This window comes from Aristolochia californica, unplaced genomic scaffold (genome assembly GCF_029961685.1).
Source record: "Aristolochia californica isolate CCGP_79_NKW_82.1479 unplaced genomic scaffold, dmAriCali1.0.hap1 SCAF_13, whole genome shotgun sequence".
Lineage (NCBI taxonomy): Eukaryota > Viridiplantae > Streptophyta > Magnoliopsida > Piperales > Aristolochiaceae > Aristolochia > Aristolochia californica.
Window position 1 is genome coordinate 5,438,413 of NW_027181804.1, and position 24,118 is coordinate 5,462,530.

A 24,118-nucleotide genomic window follows, 5' to 3' on the forward strand; every position below is an offset into this window, starting at 1 on the left:
TTATTTGACTTGTATTTTATGCAAAGTTTTAAATGTAGGTTGGAGCTCGAGCTCGATTACAATTTTAGGCTCGAGGCTAGGCTCGGCTCAAACTCGAGTTCGAAATATTTAAATCAAGCTCGGCTCGAACATAGGCATGTTCAGACTTGGCTCGAATTGATGCCACCCCTAGGCACTGATATGGATCGGATTTCACAGATGTTTTGTAGATCACTCCGTGTTTATTAAAAACACCCGTAAAGGGAAAGTACTTTTGGCCATCTATGTTGATGATATTGTCTTAGCCGGCAGTGATTTCGAGAGCATTCAGAAAACCAAGGAAAAAATATATGAAGAGTTCAAGAAAAAAATCTTGGACTACTTTAATACTTTCTGGGTATTGAAGTGCTACGGTCCAAACATGGGATTATACTATCTCAAAGTATGCCATTGATCTGTTGGAGGAGACAAGAATGATGGGATGTAGACCAGTAGAAACTACTATGGATTCAAATACAAAATTATCTGCAAGCACTAGAGAAGGTGTGGATATTGGAAAATATCAAAGACTTGTGGGGAAACTCATTTATCTCTGGGTAATAATGTCGAATATCTCATATGCAGTAAGTGTGGTGAGTCAATACATGCACAAACCACAACTTACTCATTGGAAAACACTGAAAAAAATATTTTGATACTTGAAACTGGGCCGGATCCTTAGATGATAGAAAATCTACTTCAGGATATTGACAATGGTTGGAGGAAACTTGGTTACATGGAGAAGCAAGAAGCAGAATGTAGTTGCAAGGTTCAATGCAGAAGCAAAATATAGGGCCATGACACATACAGTCAGTGAGCTTCTATGGATCAGGTCTCTTCTCACTGAACTGGGATTCTATAAAAAAACTCTTATGGATCTATATAGCGATAATCAAGTGGCGATTCATATCACCTCAAATCCGGTCTTCCATGAAAGAACAAAACACATTGAGGTGGACTGCCACTTCATACGAGAGAAATTTCAAGTCGACATATTATCTCTCAAATATATCTCCTCACCAGGACAAGTTGCAGACATTCTCACCAAACCATTCACTCATAAAATCATGTCCACCATTTGTAGCAAGTTGGGCATCTACGATATTTTCTCACCCCCAACTTGAGGGGGAATGTTAGAAGGTGCAACCAAGCCCACCATGCCCACACGTCGAAGAGGTAGCATGAGGTGTCATCACACGAGGTGGAAGATTTTGTAATCTTCCTTGATTGATGTAATTGATTGATATAATTTATCTTCCTTGATTGATGTAATTAGGGATCCTAATTGATTGAGGAGTTTCCCTAAATATGTAATGAAAAAAGTATAAATAGGGGTCTTCGTTGAAGGGTTATTCAATCCAGTCTCCCCTTCTCCAAATTCGTCCAAGCTCTCTTAGTCTAAAGGCTTTCTCCTTTGTCTCTCTTTCTCCCTTCTTTACAGTAGCATATATTAACCTCCCTAAAAGCCTCCTATAATGAGTTCAATTTTTTAAAATTGGGCAGTTTCCATCAAACAAATAAGCATTCACTTCAAGAGGTGTGTCAACAAGTTTAGCTCCAAGTAACCCAATCTCACCAAGCAGATCTGAAATATAATTCCTTTGAGTAACAATAATATCTAACTAGCTTCGGGCAACTTTAATGCCAAAGAAGTATTGAAGGGTCCGAAGGTGTGCTTTGATTTTTGCAATTCCATTAGTATCATCACCTGAAATAATAATACTATCCACATAAACTATCAAAATCATACAACCATTTCCTAGTCTCAAAATGAACACTGATTGATCAGACCTACTCCTCACAAATCCAAAACTACTTGACTGAATTTATCAACCAGGCTTTGAGGGCTTTATTTCAGTCCATAAATTGTCTTTTGCAACCTGCACACTTTATCAACACCCCCCCCCCCCCCCCCCCCCCGAGTAACAAACCTCGGTGATTGCTCCATATATATTTCTTTAGTCAAATCTCCATAAGAAAGGCATTTTTTACAGCAAGTTGATGTAAATGTCATCCTTTATCTACTGATATCAAAATCTGCACCGAATTTAACCTTGCCATAAGGGGAGAAGGTTTCTCCATAATCAACTCCCTAAGTGTGCATATAAACCCACCTATGCCCAAGATGGTCGCATCGGCTAGTGGAGTGCATAGTGTCCAAGTACCATGGGAAAGTAATGCTGTCAACTACTCTTCCATGGCAAACTTCCACTTTGGACATAAAAGAGCCTCAGCATGTGACTTAGGGATAGAGATAGAGGTGAGAGAAGAAACAAAACCTTATAGCTAGACAAGAATCTCGAAAGAGACAAACTAAGATATAGGATGTTGAGTACATGCTCTTACCTCTTTTTGAATAGCAATAGGCAACTCAAGATCTGATAACACTAGAGGAGAGGACTCGTCTTCGGAAGAGGAAACTAAGGGGGGGAACCTTGAGAAAGAGATTCAATGGCAGCAGTATCCATGACGGGGAGTCATCCAATGCATCCATAGGCGATGGTAGAAAGCTCGTTGGAGTAGAGACTAGGGGAGAAGATCCTTCTGTTTATCTAAATAGTAAGGCATATTTTCATAGAAAGTGACATCTGCTAAGACAGCACCTACTAGCAATGGGATCTAACACTAAATAACATTTTTTATTGTGAGGAGCCAAGAAATACACATCGAATAGAACAAGGAAACAGCTTAGTTTTAGCTGGACTAGTTTTATAAACATAAAAAACACACCCAAACATCTTAGGTTGAAGAGGAAACAGAGTGACAAACAGATTCAGCACTTCGAAAGGGACTTTATTTTTAAGAATAGATGATGGCATTCAGTTAATTAAAAAACATGTAGTTAAAATAGCTTCCCCCAAAACTTGTAAGGAACATGCATTTGAAACAGAAAAGTTCAGGCTATGTCAAGTAGATGGATGTGATACCTTTCTGCAATCCCATTCTATTGGGGGGTATACACTCAAGAAGTTCAATGAGTAATACCTTGAGATGCACAAACTTAAATACTCTTTAGCATTATTTGAACAAAGAGTCGCACTAGAAATTCCAAATTGAACTATGACTTCAATATAAAAATTTTTGAAAACATGAATTATTTCAGATCTTAACTTGAGTAAACACACCCAAGTGACTCTCCTAAATCATCAATAACAGTAAGACAATATTGATGTCCACTACAACTAGGGGTTGGACAGGGACCCATACATCAAAATGAACTAACTGGAAAGGACTTGAAATACTGAAATTATTCTTGGTTGGTTAAGACACTATATGTTATTCCCTCACTAGCATGCTTCATATTGAACTGGTGATATTGACGCAAAGGATGGAACTGCTTGTTGCAAATTCTCTATGTGTGGTCGCAAATGTCATTCAGATGCAGATGGTGATGACTTTAAGGCAATAAGTGATTGTGACTGATCCCCTTTAAGATAGTACAAACCACCTTTTTCAAGGCCCCATCAATCATCCTCTTCGTCTAGAGGTCCTAGACAACACATATTTGAGGATGAAAGGTTATTGAACAATTTTGACTTGAAGTTTACTAACTGGTAATAGATTGATAGGAAACATTAGAACAAATAACACCAAAAAGTACTAGAGATAGCATTAGCATCAACATTGCCAAACACAGGAGAAGTGGAGCCATCTGCTAAAGAAACTGATTCTAAGTTTTTGAGCATAAAATAACTTAGTAAAGGATGAGGATGTACCAGACATATAGGTTGAGGCACCACACTCTAGAGTCAAGTACCCAAGATGATGGGGGTGTCCAAGAAATAAGTGCTGATATCTGTTTGTGCTAGTGTGGCTACACTAGCAGGAGAGGAAGTAGTTGTCTGATCCATGAGAGTATAAGGACCTTGCAGATAGTTTTGCATAAACCTGTGCAGCACATCTTTGTTCATGAACACAATAACATATGAGGTATTACCTCCTTGCACAGCTTGATTTGTCTATGTAGGTTTCCCAAATTTGTCCCAACATCTGTTAGAAAGATGGTTGGTCTTCCCAAAATGAGTACATGACACTACTTCGTCTGCCTCTTCCACGGCTGCCTCTTAACACTCGACCTCTACTCCTCGTTCCACTACCTTGGCCAGCGTAAAAGTAGTTAGAATTGTTGCACCTAAGGTAGAAATCTCACTTTTCGTTGTAGCACCTAGCACGGATGGTTCTGCTCTTATAAGACTTAAAACAGTGTCTTCAAACAATGGTTTATCGGCACGAACCAAGATCTAAAGCCTGAACTGCCCCACAACTTGGTCCTATTGTGTATGGGAAGTTCCACCCCTCCCCCCTGTGATCTTGCTCTTCTGAGTCTTTTAATATAGTTCGGCATCATAGAAAAAAAAAAATGGTCCTATTGCATGTAACAACCTTGTAACCTTAATTTCTTTTCTGTATCTCTCTAACACCTCTTGACTCAATTCAACAGAGTGAAATTTATTAATTTGCTGTCACACTTTCCAGCTCACCTACAAATTGCATAAGAAGCTTGTCAAATTGCATAAGAAGCTTGTCACCTCTTTCCATTGTATTTCTTTAGTGCAAGCACCAATATAGATTTCTACTTCTTGAGCCCATAAGATGTAATTATCTTCATTTAATTTTGCCATAGCAATTTTCCCAAAGGCTTACCCACTTAGAGGTTGATTGGTACTTATCCTCCTTTAATAGATGAACATCTAAACTTTTAAGCTGCCTTTTTTTAAATACAAAACTCTTCCTCATATTCCATGCTCTAATACCATGAAAATGGAAAGAAGAAGACAGAGAATGAATCTGAGTATGGTGTCTTCATCCCAGAAGGGATCTATCTGATACAGAGGCTTTGGAAGCCAGCCGTTTGATGGATTCTGTAAACTTGGTAAAAATTCGACCTTTAGAGGCCAACAAGCTCATTTGGAGGCCAGACAAAAGAGGTACTTTCTCTGTATCATTTGCATTCAGATACATTAATGGCTGAAATCCGTCTCAAATGGAGCATGAGGTCTATTTTGTATTGCGTCTCTGTTCACCTCCTAAGATAAAATTCTTCATGTGGAGCGCCTGTCAAAGCATGATTCTCTCGGCAGACGTGCTTAGAAGAAGAAGTTACTCCACAATCAACCCCCTGTGCCCTTTTTGCAACACTGAAGCTGAAACCACAAGTCACATTCTGTTACAATGCATCTTCTCATGGAAGGTTCGGACTTCCATTCTTAGTATGATGGGGTTACAATTCTGCATGGCGGCAGATCTGATCTCTTTCAGTAAGTCGCTCATTGGTACTCCCCTTCCGGGTCTCGAAAAAGTGATGCTCTCTGCTTTTGCTAGTTTCATTCCATGGGGGCTTTGGAATGAACGCAATCGAAGGTTCGATGCAAAAAGTGAATCAACGGACTGTGTCGCAGACTGAGTGGTGGGACATATCTCTTCTTGGCTTTTGACTAAGCAGTCTTTCTCCTCCTTAGTATGTACCCCTATCCGTGAAAATTGGAGAAATTTGGCAATGAGGCACTCTAGGACAAAGGTCCAAGTTATGTAGGAATAGACCCCTCCTGAACCCAGTTACCTTGACTTGAACATTGATGGCTCTTCTCTTGGTAAACCCGGGATTTCTGGCTTCAAAGGAGTTATTTCGGATCCTTCCAGTAATCAGCTTTTCTCTTACGCCAGCCCTTTAGGCATATCCAATTCTACGTCAGCTGAGCTTCATAGCCTCAACGGGTTCCGTGTTTTCAAAGACAAGTGCAGCGGTCCCCTTCATATTAAAGGGGACTCAAAAGTGGTCATTGGATAGTGTGAGTGTGCATCCTCTCTCCCGTGGCGTCATTGGGACATCTTTCGGGAGATTCTAGAAATTACCTCAATTTTACTTTGTATTTGGTCTCACATTCCGAGATCCGCAAATTCGACAGCAAATGTACTTGCCAAGCAGGGAGCTACCATACAATCGCTTGTTGTCAGGGATTTGTTCCCTCCTCTTTTGTAATTTCTCTTGTTAATATAAATACATCTTTATCAAAAAAAAAAAAAAAAAAAAGAATAAATCTAAGTAGAGGAAGAATAGAAGGAAGAAGAAAGCACGAGAGAGAAAGAAGAACAATTATGGGTTGCATGAGGAGAGCTCAACTTCCTCTAGTTTATTAATAAGCACGTTAATGAGTACAAAGGACCATAGTGCCCCTCAAGCTACTACAATAAGTAAAAACATAAAGAAATAGTACAGCAATACAACTAATGTGTTTATTACACGAATTTTCCAACATCTCCAACACATTCCAAGTAAAAGCAGCAGTAATATTCCATTAACATCAAGTTGGAGAGAAGAAATGAAGAAAAAATAATTTGGTGGGGCTTGATCCGGACAGGCTTCTATAAAAAAAGAAAATCATAATTGCACATATCCACACACCTTAGTGTTTTATTTATCTTCAAAGATAAACAAGGTAGCTGACTGGCCTACTTATGAAGGTGAACCTACAGAAAAAACACTTCTATCAGCCCTACCTAGCCAACTCTAATCTATACATGTTATTTTTTCCATTTTGTAGCTACCTCAAAACTATGTTCCAGTTTATGCTTCTTCTTTTTTTTATTCAAATAAAGGAAAAAAAAGAATAAAATGGAGGAAATCCATAAATTCATCTAAGATTCCTCCGTTCACATTCTGATACTTCCTAGAGTTATTGACTGTTTGCTGCTTTTTCAAGTTCTCTAGGGCCAACACATAAACACAAAATATCTCAAGGAAAGGAAAGAAAAGAGGAATTCTAGCTCTTGGGAAAGAGGAGAGAAGAAACCAAGGGAGAGAAAGAAGAGGAAAAGAGAGAGAGGTGTAAGGACAAATTTGAACCAAGAGGAAAAAGCTTGAATGTTCTACCCCATGCCTTGAGGTTGTATTTATAGTTATGAAAAAATGTTTACAATGACTATAATGCTCATAGGGTTACATGCTTCAAAAGGAAAAATAAATGAGAGGACATTCACCAGCTTGCATAATTACAATTTTATGTCATCATTATGGAATGTCTCCTTATTTACTAGCCATGCTACCCTTACACATGTGGGTGTCTTTTAACAGACATAATTTTTTAAACTACAACATGATATAAAAAAATATAAAAAAAATAAAAAGAATGAAATTTTAGCAAAAATGACCCTAGACCAAAAGGTAGAAGCTGCCAAAGACAACAAAGATCCATTAGAAGGTTCATTTTGGTGCCTGTATAAAAGAATACACCTTTTTCACCTACTCTAGCAGACCAGTGTAAACGTTCTTTCTGTTGAAGAGAAGATATAGAAGGCTCTTATATGACTCTTACAAGAAGAAGTTTCATAGAGCCATAATTAATATGGTGGAGTCTTACAAGAGTCTCACAGAAGGAGGCCTCACAGAAAAGTTTCAGTTTAAAGGTGTTTTAGTTATGTTAGTCTTCTATTTATGTTTAGTTGTTTAATTATGCTAAGACTTATCTTTAAGTGTTAGACATTGGGAGTAATTAGGACAAGGGTAGTTTAATTGTAATTGGTGTGAAGTTGGATCCAAGGCCTATCCCAAAATGACTAGCCATCTTAGGAAACCTCTTTCCCAACTAATAAACTCAACATATTTGTTCTCACTAATCCATGTGGGACTATTTCTTTAACACTCCCCCTCACGTGTAGGCCCCCTGGACTCTTACATGGATAATTTGGGTAGAGGGCCACATGCGAGTACCTACTCTGATACCATGTGAAGTTGGGTTTAAGGCTTATTCCAAAATGACTAGCCATCTTAGGAAACCTCTTTCCCAACTAATAAACTCAACATATTTTTGTTCTCACTAATCAATGTGGGACTATTCCCTTAACAATTGGACTTTACTACTTTTCTCTATTATAAATAGGGGCTCGTGGACTCAGATTACAACAAGTCAATGAAGTTTTCCTCTTTTTCAGAAATTCAACACTTTCTGCAGGAATAATAACTTCAAAGCGGATAGTTGTCAACTATCAAAATTTACATATAGGCAAAGAGTAAGAGCTCAAAATTGTACCTCCAAAGCAAACCTTGAGGACTCCTTAACACGTGCATAAACATACTCTGTCTTCCCTGCAACAAAAAACAGACACCCTATGAGCCTCAAAAATCTTTATATGAAACACGCATAGGACCACACAACCAAGCATAAAAGCTGAAATAACAGGATTTTTCTGATCCATGGAAGACAGTCTCATAGAACACTGAAATCAAATGCACAAAATTAATTAAAACAATACTGACCATCTGCTTTCCTGATGAGTGCATCTAATGGTACAGAACATTTACGGCAAAAGCCCTCAGCAGCCTGAGATTATTAAAAAACTCAATTCATGCATGCTTCGCAACATGATCAAGAGGAGAATATGGTAGTACCATTAAAACAAGGAATGAAATCAGAAAAAACTTTTAAGGACCAATTAGTGCACTTATGGAATGTTGTTGTGCATAGTCAAACCACTAGAGAGAGTTACACTAACTACATCACAAATCCATTTTATTAATGAATTCTTTATGCAGTTTCCATAAGGTTACACAAACATTAAAAAGAACATTCTCCGGGGATAGTAAATCACCCTGAAAATCACTTTCACGTAACTTTCCCTATGTGACTGATGCAGCACTGTGATTTACATTCAAGGAATAAAAGTTAGACTGCCTTCTACAGCATGTGAGTAACCGAGATTTCGAGAACAACTATGAAACTATAATCTGAACTTAAGATTAATAGGTAAAACGTGAAGGACAGAAAGTCGGTTTCTGAAATTATTAAGAAAAATAGCAAATAGAGAAAAAAACACAAAAGATAATTTCATCCAAGAGAGAACAAACCCAGAACTTTATTCAATGACAAAAATCTAGTTTTTGTGTTACATATGAGGATCTTTTATAGGCAAACAAACCAATAAAATAGGAAGTTCCTATGTTGTCTATAATAGGAAATAGATTCCAATTAAGACTTTCCAAATCTAGATCTACTTGGGGAAAAAGAAATTGAAAATAGGAAACAACTTCTAATCTATGTAGTTGCAAAGTGAATGCTTTCCTAGTTTAGAAACAAAGACTCATATTCAAAACACAAAAGTACCACTAGAAAAGGCTTGGTAATCAAACCTTTTAACGAAAATAGGGAGTTGCTAAAAACACCAAGTTACTTGTCTAGTTAAAACTTCTAATTTTGCCATGCTAATAGAAAATTGCAACTTAGAGAGACTTTCTTAGGACTTTCTCTTCTTGGAAATGTGAGCCCAAAATAGGAAATTTAGGACTCTTTAAATTGGGTTTCTTCTTTCTTCTTCTTTCATAAATATGAGAGATTTTGGGGTGGTCTCTTGTCCTTAGATATTCTTTAGTTAGATCTTCCACATTAATATGTGCTGCATCAGTAACCTACTTTCTAAGTGCACTAAACCCTCCCCCCCAAAGCAATTAGAATCCAGAATAACATTCTCAGCATAGCTAGGATCGAAAAAATTCACTGATCATGACAAATAGGCTGGACAAGAAATCCAAATGCATGGAGAAATGAACAAGTGAACCTTAGTAGGGTTTCCTTGATCATCAAATGCCTTGGTCACTGGCGGACCTCGAATGTCAACCTCATTCTCCATTTGTCTAGAACTAAGCCTCTCAACATGGACCTGCAATAGCCAGCATAACAAGATGGTGTGAATGCAGAGCCAAAACACTCATGAAAGGTTTCTACCCTTGTGATTAGGTATCAATAAATGCAAATTCTCTACAGTAACAAAAAGAAGCAACAGTATGAAAGGAACGGGCTTTTTTTCTGACCACATGTTCATTATGGACACCAAGCATCAGAATATCCCTATAGAGTGACACCATTTTGTATTAATGACAGGAAGAAGAAAGAAATAGAGAGAAAATTAAAGGTTGCATCATGTAACCCTTTGCATGGGGGACCCATTGTACTTCAAGGCCTCCACTGGGTTTTCTGTAACACCAATTCTATTTCTCTTTTTGCAACAAAATTTTTGAATATTATCTAAAAAAACATAAAAAAAGGAAGAAATTCAGAAGTCAGTGAATCAGACCAAATACCACAAGTCGGCGCGGTGAACCACAAGCAAACACTTTCCCATGGCTCATTCTTTGTTTTTCCAGCAATTGCGTAATCAGACTTCCGAGCTGCCAAAACCAACAACTATTGTCACTAGTGGGTTTTTATTTGTGGAAATTTGGTTATGATCTGAAACCATGATGCACCTTTTTTTTAGGAGATAGGTGCAACAAGGGATTCCACCCAAAAGTTTTTTCTTACAAGGACCCCAATGGTTTCACTCAACAACTCTCAGTATTGCTAGAGCAAAGCGGACAGATGAGTATGCAATAATATGAAACACATTTGCCATAAAACCCAGAAATCATACATGCTGACTTGCATCATGAACATCTTGAGGCGGCATTTCTTCAGTTCCAATTTCAAGAACAAAATCCCTAGTGTCGTCTTTTACCTGTCACATAAGTTAAAGCAAAAAAACGTATTATAGCATTCAAAATATAGTCAGAATGATGACATTGATAGCAATGATTTTGTGAAATTGATAGCATGATTTTGTTTTTACATTTCCACATGGCAAAAGTAGCAGAGATTACTAAAGCTAGATGTAAAAGAATGCAATTTAAGTAACATACTAAGCTCTTTCCATGACAGATCTACAAAGAAATCCATTAAGTAAGAAGCAGGAGGTTTAAAAACATGCAATAAACAGGATGCATACACAGACAGGAGATCCTAAATTTGTGCAACACAGCATACTTACAATAATGTTTTGAATTTAAAACTTCTTATAAGGAAGAAGAGACACCATTTAGGAGTGAAAGTCAAGTTGACCCGAAGAAAGCTGGTTTCAGGCCATTTCAGACCAACAGTTAGAGTATCTTCTATACCTAGGAAATATTTCAATGAACCCAGATCTTTGGTTTTAAAATGGTTAGCCAGATTTCCTTCATTTCTTCAATTCCTTTTATGTTACTTTCTGAAAAAATGATATCATCAGCAAACACAAGCAATACTACAACTCTAGATTCTCTTTTCATAACACAATGACTACAAGAGAAACCTGATATTGAATAACAAAATGACCAAAATACCCCCACTTGATATTTAACAACAAAGAAACAGAAAATCCTAGTAGAACCATTATCTTCCAATAAAATCTCATTTGTTTCCAAAAAATAAAATAAAATAATAAAACTAAAACATTGAAATGATTTTTTTTATTTTTTTTTTAAAAAGATGTATATATTAACAAAGAAAATAAAAAATGAGATAGGAGCAAATCCCTAAAAACAAGAGATTGAAGGGTTGCTCCCATCCTGGCAAGCACATCTACTGCCAAATTTGCAAATCTCGGAATGTGAGACCAAAAAACAAGAAAATTGATAAGCAATTTCAAGAATCTCCCTAAAAGAGTCTCAATGGCACCACGGGGGAGAGGATGCATACTCGCACCAACCAATTACCACCTTTGAGTCTCCTTCAATGTGAAGAGGGCCACTATAATTGTCTCTGAAAACGCAAAACCCATTGAGGAGGCCTTGGAGCTCAGCCGACGTTGAGTCAGCAATGATATAAATGCATATATTTGAGAACTTTATAAATAAGTTACAAGAGAGCAAAAAAATGTTATCTGTTCTAGGTTTGGAAAGGTAGGATTGCAAGATACCTTTTTAATCTCCGACTCAAGAACATCTTTGGGATAAATTGTCTGACAAATTTCAGAATAATTTCCCAGAGGATGTCCAAGAGACTCTCTTGTTTGGACCCAAAGTTGTGCACATTCCCGAGCTAAACTGTTGCCAGACAAAAAATTAGTAAGAGAAATGAGAAGTCTACAAGTAACTATAAGTACAAGCAATCATCTAGCACTCTAGACTCCATTAGAATTTCCATATAAAAAATGACAAATATGTTGGCATACATTTTAAAAAAAAACAACCATCAAACTCAGGATTCTGCCTGGGGTTGGGAGAGGGAGGAGGGGGGAGGTTTACTCCGTTTTTAATTGCTTTAGTGAATACTTTGGAAGCTCGATTACCAAAATATGAACTTCAGGAATATTTCAGAAGATAATTCTAGAGTTAGAGTTTGGTAAGAAAAATCAGAAAGGAAAAAGGAGGAGAGAGGGAGAGTCAGCAACAAAAAACAACTTTGGGAAGGACAGAGGGATCAGAGAAGAAGGCAGAGAACCAGAGGAAGAAAAGAGAAATCTTCTATTTTCTTTTGCTCAAAATGATAATGCAATATTATTACAAAGGGAAAGAGAGAGGAGCAAGTATGAGTTATTGCAATTCTTCTCTCATTCTCTTTCCTTCTCTGCTCACACTCTCACCACCTGCCCTCACTGCAATCTATGAATCTCACCTTTTCTCCTCCTATTTCCACCTCACAAGTTTACAGTGACCAAAGTCTCTTTTATGTTGAAAGTAACAGGGTATTAGTGCATTTCCTACTCTTTTTTTGAAACTCATCTTTTGTGAAAATAAAATAAAAATTGGAAACTGTGCATTTCCTACTCTAACAAAGATATAAACAACAGTTGGTTCTAACTCTACCCTAAGTTTGATGTCCTCTTTGTTTCCTCTCATTATCGCTCTCTCACTGTCCATAGCACCTTCCTCACTCACTCACTCTCTTATCATCTCTTGCTCCTCGTTTTTATCAGCAGTCCTGTCCCTTTTTTCCATTTTGTTTTGAAATGTCCGTCCCTTTTTTCCATTAAACATTGCAGTATCATGAAATGAAAAAACTGACCTGCGCATGCGGGTGAAATATCGAGCCCTTTCAGTGACACCAATAAAGCCTCTAGAATCCAAAATATTGAAAGCATGAGAAGTCTTCAGCAGCTGATCATACCTAACATTGTACAGCAGAAGACAACTTTAACATGGACTACTAACCTCTAGATATAGTATAAAAGCTAATGTATAACTATGATAGAGATAACAGCAATCAATCAGAAAGTGATAACTGCACTGATATAGTCACTATGCAGGAAAAAAAATAAAAAACGTGTATGAACATAAAATATAAATTAATGCACCAGATGTTCCTAATATGCATGACAATTTGGGGTCACATTCTTATGCGTTAGTTCCCTAATAATGCACTTTTCAAAATGTCCAAAAATGAAATGAGTACACATTCATTTCTAAGAAAATTACGCGGGAATAGCAAGACCCTGTGAAAGCAAATAGCGAGCTTCCTCTTCAAAAATTTGAAAGTGTTTCTGGATATGATCAACTTTGGCATGTTCCAAATAGTATGCACTCATTTCCTTCCTGCATCACAATAAAGAAAAGAAGCACTTTAAGTCACATAAATATTTCTAACTTCACATCAAGAAAAAAACAACTCTTAAAAGGTGTCCATGAAGAAATCGGCTCTGTAAGAAACAAATTAAAAAGTGGCTCACATACTCATTTTCCAGAAACAGCTCCCCATAAGTAATACCTTCAGCATACTTAATCTTTTTAAAATGATCCACCGCCTGCCAAAAGATATTATGCCACAGATTGCAGTGAAATCCCATTGTCAAACATGTTTTATGGGCAGAATAGAGAGTTTGGGCATAGGCAAAAGTTAAACTAACCTGTAGCAACATTAGAATACGTTCAAGGCCATAAGTTATCTCAACAGAAACAGGGAACAGCTGAAGACTTCCAGCCTGAAAAAAATTATCAAATGGTAATGCTTTAAAGTAGTATGCAGCATACAAGAATAGCCAAGTACATTAACAAAAGGCGAGTAATGATGAGGTGCTTCCATATAATTGACATAACTCAAGAGTTGGCAACAATAGCCAACAATTAGTCATACCTGCTGGAAGTAGGTGAACTGTGTTATCTCCATCCCATCCATCCAAATTTCCCAACCTAATCCCCAAGCACCAAGGACCTAACATTTTTTTAAATAAAAGGAAAAAAAACAAGCATTGTCAACTGAAACTATACCTTAATCCTCAAAACCTGATTGCAAAACATATTTGCTCCAGTTAAAACAAGAATATTCTTCATTTGCATAACTGGGATGAGGACCACAGTAAATATTTTCAGGTGCCATGCACGTGTAATGGTCAGAACCCACCATATTCACTGAAAAGAGCCTCATTACGAAATTGGGACCATATTTTTTGAATAAAAGTTGAAAAAGTATTTTTATTTACAGTTCCAACAAGATATACAGAACAGTCATGTTGAAATATATCCAGGTTCATTATTGAAATATGTCTAGAATCATTTTTGAAATATGTCCAGATTTATTCTTTTATTGTCTTACTGAAATCTCTCTTATATTAGAGGCTAGATTAGCTCTAGGAATTAATCAACTTTCCTTTTATTCATCATCTTATGTTGTATATATTGTAGTCATTGTAGTTGTGTTTAAGCAATTGTATAAGTTTTTTTATTCTTCATTTTTCATCTTGGTGTCAGAGCTTAGGCTCTAAATTCTTCTTCATTTTCATCTTGGTATCAGAGCTCAGGCTCTAAATTCTTCTTTTTTTTTCTTCACCAGCCTTCATTGCTGGTAGTCATCATTGTGTCCAGTCTTCATTACCGGAAAGTTTTTTTTATCCATTTACCCGTCTCTATTTGCCGAAATCCTTTCATCGGCCTTAATCGCTGGACTTGTCTATGTAGAAAGATGCAGTGGGTTTCTCTTTTTCCCTCATCCAGCCATCTTGTCAGAAACTTCCTAGTCCTCTATAGTCACCTCTATTCCCCAGCAAATTCCAATTCAACAAGAAAATCCCACCCTTCCGATTTCTACAGTTAAACTGAATGGAATGAACTTTATGGAGTGGTCTAAATCTGCCAAAATCTTTTCGATGAGTCTTGGGAAGTTTAAATATGTGAATGGAGTTGCAAAGGCACCGCAGAGAACGATAAGTCTTCTGAAACATGGGAAGTTGCCAATGCCACTGTCATGTCGTGGCTGCTACACTATGCAAGGACATATCTATTGCTTCCTACTGCTAGGGGCATTTGTTTGGTTGTGCATAAAACATACTCCAAGATAGGATTTACTTCTCGGATTTTTCAGATCAAATAGCAAGTCCACAAGACAAAACAAGCGTCCTCAAATGTTACAGACTACTATAATTGTGAGGGGGGTCGTTTATAGAGTTAGATATGTACTGGCATGTGGAAATGGAATCTACTGCGAACGCATAAAAAAAAAAAAAACATGTTGAAGAGGGAGAGAGTGTTCCAGTTCTTGTTGGGACTCAATCCTGAATTCGACCAGGTATGTTATTGTGTTCTTGGTAAAGAACTCTTTCCTGATCTTACTGAAACTTTTACTCTCTGAAACTCAAAAAGAGCAATTAGGTGACAAAGAACCTAATCATGAAAAGTCAACTGTTAAAAGATAAAGGGTGGTGATGACAAGAAAGGGCTGAAAAAAGATAAAAGGTTGTGTGATGATTGAAATAATCCTAGATATGCCAGGAAAGCATGTTGGAAGTAACATGGCAAACTACCAACTAGAAGAACAAAAATGGTAAAGGTATGTAGGCAGCTACACAACGTCAGGGAGCAGTTCGTCCTAGTACTTCTAAGACACCTTTATTCAATAAGGAACAATTAGAGCATCTGTATGGACTATTGAGTCAGTCCAAATCTAATCCCAATACCTCTGGTACTAGTTCACTTGCTCAAAAAGGTAATTCTCCTGTCGCTGTTAACTATTCTTCTTATCACACACCATGGATAGTTGATCCAGGTGCTAGTGATCATATGACCAGTCTTTCTCATTTGTTCTCGTCCTATACTCCTTATCCTAGTATTGTTCAAGTGCGTATTGCAAATGAGTCTTTATCTCCAATTGCAAGAAAAATGTTCTATTGTTCTTTCTAAAAATCTAACATTGCACATTTCAAAAAAAAAAAAAAAAAATCTTACATTGCAATTTGTCTTACTTGTTCCTGTTCCTAACTTGTCTTGTAATCTTTTGTCCATCAGCAAACTCACTAAACATTCAAATTGTGTTGCTAAGTTCACTCAATCTCAATGTGGATTTAGAGATATGTGCTCCGGGAAGATGATTGGTAGTGCTAGAGAGGTTGATCAACTCTACTACTTTGACGGAAGTGCATCCAATTAAACAAGCTCAAATTTCAGGCAATTTATTATCTCTTTTTGTTAAAGATGAAATAATATTATGGCACTATAGCAACCTCAATCTATGGAGTCTTCACCCATTCTGTAATTCTGAAGATGAAAGTATCAGCCATCTCTTCCTTCGTTGCCCATTCACGTGGCAAGTAGCGACCTCCCTCCTTAACCTCATTGGAACCTACAAAATGCTTTTGGGGACAAATATTCCTAAATTGAGAAAGCTACTTCTCTCGTCCTTGCACATATCCTTTGATGCCTTTGGACAGAGAGAAACAATTGTAAGTTCAACTGCAAATTTGACGGTGTGGAGGAGAGCATTAACCGTATTGTTGGCCATGTGTCCTCCTGGCTTCACACAAGGAAGGTATATGCTTGCCTATCCGATGCCCCCCTTCGTATCAATTGACATGTTGTGGCTCAAATGTCCGCTCCATCCAAGCAACCAGATAAAATAGAATGGTGACTACCTCCTTTGGGCACCCTCAAACTTAACTTCAATGGCAGTACTCTTGCTATTCTAGCATGATTGGTTTTGCTGGTGTCATTTGGGATTCTGATGGCACTCCTCTCATCACTTATTCAAGGCCATTGGAATCCCCTTTTATGAGGAGGTGCCCAGAGAGCTATTCCTTGAAGACAATCAGGCCATGTAAGAGAGCAGAGACTTCGGCGGTGATAGAATCAGCAAGCCCTTGGGGTCCCGCATAAGACCAATAGCCTCATCTGAGAAGTTTCGAAAGACGCATCCAAAGCCAACAAGTCTCGGGCATCCCAAAACGCTACCGTCAAAGTTTAGCTTAATGCTACCCAAAGGGGGGGGGGGGGGACCATTCAACTATAGTTGGACGCTTGGAAGGACCAAACATGTGTGCGCCAATTAATTCAAAGTGGCATCCCCTTGAGCGCTGAGAATTCATGACAAGAGTGAAGCCAGCTGGAAATAAGGCACACGGCCGACTCAATAGTGTTGTCAACACTGCTGAACTTATGATTAAAACGCATGTTGTTACTCTCTTGCCAAATGCACCAGGGAACATAAGCAAGACAGGCAAATAAGAGGAATTTGCGGAGCTTGGGGAGAGGGGTGCTCATAACCAGACGAATGGTTCCAATTAAATCTTGAGGAAGTCCGAGCTGAACATCAAGTTTCTGAAAAATACCTATCCAGACTTTCAAAGAATAGCTGCAGTGGAGAAGGACATGCTGGACCGATTCATAGCAGGTGTCACAGAGAGGGCAGACAGCATTGGGGCTGGAAAAACCACACCTGGGAAGATTGTCGGCAATAAGTATCTTCTATTTGATGGTTGTCCATATGAAGAACCTAATTTTGTCTAGGGCAGATAGTTTCCAGGCTGCAGCGGCATCATGCTCGGAGGGGTTAGCCGTCCAACCTTTGATATGATAATACACAGAGGCCACCAAGTAAGAACAAATACCTTTTAGAGGTAGCTCGGTCAATGTTCTATTGGAGACCTCCCTCGTGCACAATTCTTCAATGATCTATCTCCCAAGGTGTTTGGTTGTTTTGTGTTTGTGTTTACAATAAACTTGACCAGAGAGCTTGTGAATGTGTCTTTCTTAGATACTCACCAACTCAAAAGGGATATAAGTGTTTTGATCCTACCACCAATCGGATCTGCGTGAGTATGGATGTCACATTCTTTTAAGATCAACCTTTTTTCCCCCAATCTTCTCTTCAAGGATAGCATCATTTGGATAAAGAAATGTTTTGGGAAACAAATGTCCCCTTGATTGTCTCTTATATTTCCTCTTATCCAGAAATAACCACTTTGTCTCCTCAACCATAAATTTTTCCTATCACATATTCCCTTCCTGAACACAAGTCTATTGTGCCAGAAACTAAAAAATCTAATGCTGGAGAAGAAATACTACATGAGAAAAACACAAAGTTGTGTGTCTATGCGAAGAGGCGTAACTGACAAGGTGTGGAGCAACAACCACAAATAAATTGTCAAGATTTAATGCCAAATACATCAAGTAATTCAAATTCTTCCTTGTGTCCAAAATCTTGTGAATTTCAAGACCTTGATGTCCCCATTGCTCATAAAAAAGGCATAAGACCATGACAAATCGTCATATATATCACTTTGTATCACAAATTGTCCTCATACTTTAGAGCCTTTGTTTCTAACTTGTCAAAAACAAAAATTCCCAAGTCTATACAAGAAGCTCTTATTGTTCTCATTCTCAAGGAAATGAAGGCGTTAGAGAAGAATCAAACTTGGGAATTGGTATGTCTTCCAAATGATCTCCTTGGAACACACAGGATGATTCTCGGCATTCACATCCAAAGCTAGGAAAAATCATTCCCTCGGCTTGCTTAGCTCACATCCTATGGGGCATCTGGAAGGAGAGAAACAATAGAAGATTCAACTGCAAATTCAGAAATGATGAAGATGTTTCCAGCCACATCATTGGTCATGTATCCTCATGGCTCCATACACGAATGGACTTTTCTGGCACGAGAGACACCCCCTTCAGATTAACTAGCGTATTATGGCTTTCATGTCCACCTTCCCTCGTCCTCATTCTGTTGAAGCATGGAAGCCTCATATTACTGGAACTCTTAAGGTCAATTTTGATAGCAAAGCACGCATACAACCCGGGTATTTCTAGCTTTGGGGGAGTCATCTGGGACTCCGTTGGCACTACTCTCATCACCTATTCTGACCCAATGGGGATATTTGACTCCACCTCAGCTAATTTATTCCCTATTCTTCAAGGGCTCATTGTTTTTTGTAACCACCTCAGCTGCCCTCTTGTTATTGAAGGAGACTCCAAAATCGTAATTAGATGGTGCTCCAACCTTGCTGACCCCCGTTGGCGACATTGGCCCGTCTTTCATGAATGATTTTTTATTTTTTTTAAATGATGCTGATTTTTATTAAGACAAAAGCTCAAAAGAGCAATTTACAAAGGAGTTAAGCCTTCCCAAACACTGAGAGATTGCTAAGAAGTTCCGAATTTTGCCAATTTATCAGCCAAAGAGTTGGCTAATCTAGGAATGAGATTCCAATTACAATCAATAGAAGATACAATGTCAACAATACTATCTGTTATGGACCAATGGCGCCAAGGGGGGGAGTTGTCTTTGGAACACCAAATAATAACTGTCTTTCATGAATGATTGAAATTGTATCTTTTCTTAATTGTGACTGGTCTCCTATTCCAAGATCAACAAATGATTTTGCTGACTTTCAAGCCAAGCAAAGGAATCTCCCTCCAATCTCTTGTTGTTAGGGAAGTGTACCTTTAGCTTGGCTTCTTGTAGTTTGTTGTTTGCTGTAATAAAATCTCACTTCATTCAAAAAAAAGAAAAAATTGGTATTTCTTCCCAAAGGAAAATTTCCAGTTGGTTGTAAATGGGTATTCATAATGAAATATAAGGCTGATGGGTCAATAGAAAGGTATAAAGTAAGGCTGCTAGCAGAGGAATATATTCAGACATATGGAATAGATTATCAGGAGACCTTTGCTCTTATTACGAAAATGAAGTGTCAGAATCCTGTTGTCTCTTGCAGCTATTATGGATTGGCCATTGCAATAGCTGGATGTGAAGAATGTTTTCCTCAATGGTGAGGAAGTATATATGCATCTACCTCCAGGATTTGAAGGCTTACTTGGAGCAAAAAAAGTTTGTTAACTCAAGAGGTCACTTTATGGTCATAAACAATCTCCTAGAACATGGTTTGATCACTTCACTAAAGCTATAAATAACTTTGGACCTTTAGAGCCAAGCAAATCACACTATTTTTTTTAAACACACTTATTGTGTATGTAGATGATATTATCCTAATAGGCGATGATCTTGTTGAACAGGAGAAGCTAAAGACCTTTATGGCCAAAGAATTTAAATCAAAGACCTTGGATCTTTGAGGTATTTCTTGGGCATGAAGGTGGCAAGAACTAAGGAAGGAATCTTGGAATCTCAAAGAAAATATATCTTAGATCTTCTCAAAGAAACCGATATGCTAGGGTGCAAGCTAGCAGAAACATCTATGGAAGCAAATTGCAAGTTGAGAGCCTCAGTGATGAGGTTGACATTGCTTTTGCAGTGAGTGTTGTGAGTCAATCCATGCACTCCCCTCGTGAAAAGTACTTAAATGTAATTTATATGATTCTTAAATATCTTTAAGGAACTCCAGGTAAGGGATTATTGTTCAAGAAGAGTGACAATGTGTTGAAGAATTCACTGATACTAGCTGAGCTGGAAGTATAGATGACAGGAGATCTACATCTGGATATTGCACCTTTCTAGGACGAAACTAGTGACTTGGAGAAGCAAAAAGCAGAATGTTGTGGCTAAAAGCAGTGTTGAAGCCGAGTTTTCATGTTGTTGCACAACGGATATGTGAGCTTCTCTAAATAAAACGGCTTTTAAGCGAGTTGAAGATTGTGTACAACCAACCAATGAAGTTATACTCAGATAGCAAGGCAGCCATTAGTATTTCCCATAATTTGGTATAGCACGACAAGACAAAGCACATTGAGATCAATCGGCATTTTATCAAAGAGAAGCTAGAAGGAATATTGTGTATTGCATATATTCCTACCAAACAACATGCTGCAGATATCTTCACGAAGATTCTTGTTTTTTTATGAAAGATGATTTTATTAAGAGAACCAGAGAAAAAAGGGTGAGCTATCCCCTAACAGCAAGAGATTGCAAGGAAGCTCCCAGCTTGACCAAACAATCGGCCACAGAATTTGCTAATCTCGGGATGTGAGACCAAAAACAATCAAACAAACTGACAATTTCCATAATTTCAGAAAAGGTGTCCCAATGACGCCATGGAGGCATTGAGGAATGCTCACACCAGCTTATCACCACCTTAGAATCTCCCTCGATATGAATGGGCCCAGCGCGGTGTTCGCGGAAGACACAGAGTCCATTAAATAGCATCGTGGAATCCGCAATACCGAGAGTGCCGGAAAAGGATACGATCTGGTTCCCAAAAGAGTCACGAACCACTCTGCCAAAACCAACTAAACCAGGGTTGCCAAAAGAGGAGTCATCAAAGTTTCATTTTAGGACACCGGCAGACAACGGGGTCCACTCTGAAACTACTGGGGGCTTAGAAGATGTATGGAGCTGGGCAATCTTCACAAAGATTCTTCAATCACAGCAATTTAACTTCCTAATTGGCAAGTTGGAGATGATCAACATTTATAAACCAGCTTGAGCAGGAAAGTTGAAATATGTACAGATTCATTTTTGAAATATGTCCAGATTTATTGTTGAAATATGATCAGATTCATTGTTGGAATAAGTCTAGTTTCATTCTCTAATTATCTTGCTGAAATCTCCCCTATATTAGAGGCTAATTAGCTCTAGCAATTAACCAACTTTTCTTTTATTCATCATCCAATGTTGTATATGTTGTAGACATAGTAATTGTAATTTAACCAATTGTAGAAGCTTTTCCTTCTTCATTTTCATCTGAAAGAAAATGCACAACATAAATGAAAAAAGAGTACTACCGGACTTTCCCAATTGTCTTCCACAAAACGTATATCATGATCATTAACGTTGATACCTGGCAAACAGGAAACTTTTAGATAAACAAGCAACGCAAAAATAAAGAAGTATTCTCCAAGAAGCTGATGAGGAGGTTATGAGAAAATTGATTATCCACTTAATGCCAAAATGTTTTTTTCCTTCTCCTCAATCCTATCCTATGATTTCAAACAACTACAAGAAAATTCTTATAAAAGCAACCTAAACTAATGGATAATTAAAATAGCATAAAAGTGTTTATAAAAAAAATAAAAGCAACTTAATGCTTTACTGGCTGGGGCAAATTCTTGAAGCAATATCCGATGAATGTAGTTCATTCATAACTTCTGTATAGCTTTTTTGCCTATTCTGCTTGTACAGAATTGTCCCACGATTAAGCTTACGAGCAGGGTTTTTTATAAGACTGATAAAAATAAGAAAAATAAATGAATAAATAACACAGGTAGAGATTGCTATAAGTTGATTATTAATGAGTTACCTGTAAATGTCAATCGAGAAAGGGAGAGAAGTAACAGCAAGAGTTTTAAGTACACAATTATAAGAAAATACATGGAGATATTTGTAAGAGAAAAAAAATGAAACCGAAAATGCACATTGTGGATCCATCATTCAAAAAACTACATAGGCAGAGTTCCAACTATATTAGAGCCAAAAGAGGAAACATTATTCTCCACTCTGACCTATCAATTTACTAGCTTCATTGTTAAAATAATTAGAAAAAAAAAATTCACTGCTGCATCAGCTTGCTTCAAGTGTTTCCTTGCAACTTTTTTCCCACCTTTCCATTTTCTTCAGGATCCGGCTACCTACTACAGCATGTCACCTATTGCTTCCTACACTCTTCCTACACAGAAATAATAGGAAAAATTCCTTGCAAAACAACCACACAAGCATTCAAAAGTTAAAATTCTTACCCAATGCTGAAAGGCTTTGAATAAAAAGCTCTTGTGAATTTCCCGGATCAGGCTTTAATATAACCTGATGAATAAATTCAATATATCATTCTAAATTGAACACATTATACAACTTTTAAGTGTAGACTTTCTCCTTGCCTTAGTAAGTGCTGAAGAAAAGCAGTGAGGACAAAACAAGAAAAGAGCTCTGCGAGAAAGGAAAGAAGGGAGTTGTCTAACTGATCACAGAAACACACCCTCTTCCCCACTCTCCACACACACAAAAAAAAAAAAAAAAAACAAGAATCAGAATTGCTATGGTTTTAGTCAGTTTAGAAATAAAAACATAACAAAGACAAAAGAAACAAAGAAGGAGAGAGTTAGGAAATAAAGATATCTAACTCTCTTGAGATGACCAGCATACTTCCTAAAATAGAATTCCCCTTACTTCAAGTTTCAGAACAAAAAGGTGACTCATACGCACAGAACAGATAATATTCCTAGTATACTTTGACTCTCTTAACATAAGAATCCAATTTAGAAAGTGAACTAAAACATAAAACAAAGTATCAACTTATTTCTAACTCCTATACGTATACCAAGAAACTAAGTAAAAAATCACCTTTCAAAATGTAAACTGAGGACTTGCTTCTCCTATCATGCCATTATGCCCACTCTGTCTGGACCTTTCTTTTAAATAAAATTGGGCTCCAATATTGTGCTGCTTCAAATTTGTCATCTACTATCCTCTCACTCATCGACACCAGACTCCCAAAGTTAGGAAAGCTGATTATATCATGTAGCATTGGACATATCCTATGGGAACTATGGAAAGAAAGAAATAGGAGGAAATTCAAATTCAAATCTTCCCCCACCGAAGTTCTAACTGATCGAATTAAGGGCCAAGTATCTATTTGGCTTCTAAACCGAAAAGATTCAGAAACTTCAACAGCACAAACTTCAGAGAAAATTGGCAGCTAGTTGCTGGGCGCTCTCAGCCCTCTCGCCCCCCAATCATGGCTATTTGGACCCCCCACAATCGGGCCACTTCAAGCTTAACTTCGATGGGAGTACACTTGGTTGCCCCGATCCTGCAGGCTATGAAGGAGTTATACATGATGTTAATGGCGATCTCCTCTTCTCTTTTGCGGGCCCTCTTGGAAACTCTGACTCCACAATAGCAAAACTTTCGGGATTGCTAAACAGAATTTAAATTTTCTCAAATCGGCTTACGTGCCCACTCTGCATAGAGGGCAACTCAAAGGTCGTCATTAACTGGTGTACAAAATCCATCAGGCCTCCGTGGCGTCACTGGGATATGTACTCGAAAATATGTAATTTAAGTTCCCATTTGAAATGTACTTGGAAGCATATTCCTCGCTCTGCCAACCACTTGGCAAACATCCAGGCTAACGTGGGCATTTCACTCCAACACCTTGTTGTGGAGGAAGGCCCTCTGCCCTAGGTTTGTTTGTTCTTGTACTTCTCTACTAAGGACTTGCAAGATTTTTT

General features: G+C 37.8%; 1 protein-coding gene across 1 annotated transcript in view; it reads right to left on the reverse strand.

Moving 5' to 3' along the window:
• LOC137948058 (glycine--tRNA ligase, chloroplastic/mitochondrial 2) overlaps positions 1 to 24,118 on the reverse strand; it is an 80,992-nt gene that overhangs the window by 46,281 nt on the left and 10,593 nt on the right. The window contains exons 5-17 of the mRNA XM_068793979.1: positions 22,628 to 22,691; positions 21,677 to 21,732; positions 13,872 to 13,949; positions 13,645 to 13,719; positions 13,472 to 13,542; positions 13,217 to 13,333; positions 12,807 to 12,908; positions 11,719 to 11,845; positions 10,420 to 10,503; positions 10,091 to 10,177; positions 9,568 to 9,669; positions 8,273 to 8,336; positions 8,046 to 8,101 (exon numbers count right to left, since the gene is read on the reverse strand). Of these exons, the coding sequence (XP_068650080.1) occupies positions 8,046 to 8,101; positions 8,273 to 8,336; positions 9,568 to 9,669; positions 10,091 to 10,177; positions 10,420 to 10,503; positions 11,719 to 11,845; positions 12,807 to 12,908; positions 13,217 to 13,333; positions 13,472 to 13,542; positions 13,645 to 13,719; positions 13,872 to 13,949; positions 21,677 to 21,732; positions 22,628 to 22,691 (1,083 nt within the window). The remainder of the gene's footprint in view (positions 1 to 8,045; positions 8,102 to 8,272; positions 8,337 to 9,567; positions 9,670 to 10,090; positions 10,178 to 10,419; positions 10,504 to 11,718; positions 11,846 to 12,806; positions 12,909 to 13,216; positions 13,334 to 13,471; positions 13,543 to 13,644; positions 13,720 to 13,871; positions 13,950 to 21,676; positions 21,733 to 22,627; positions 22,692 to 24,118) is intronic.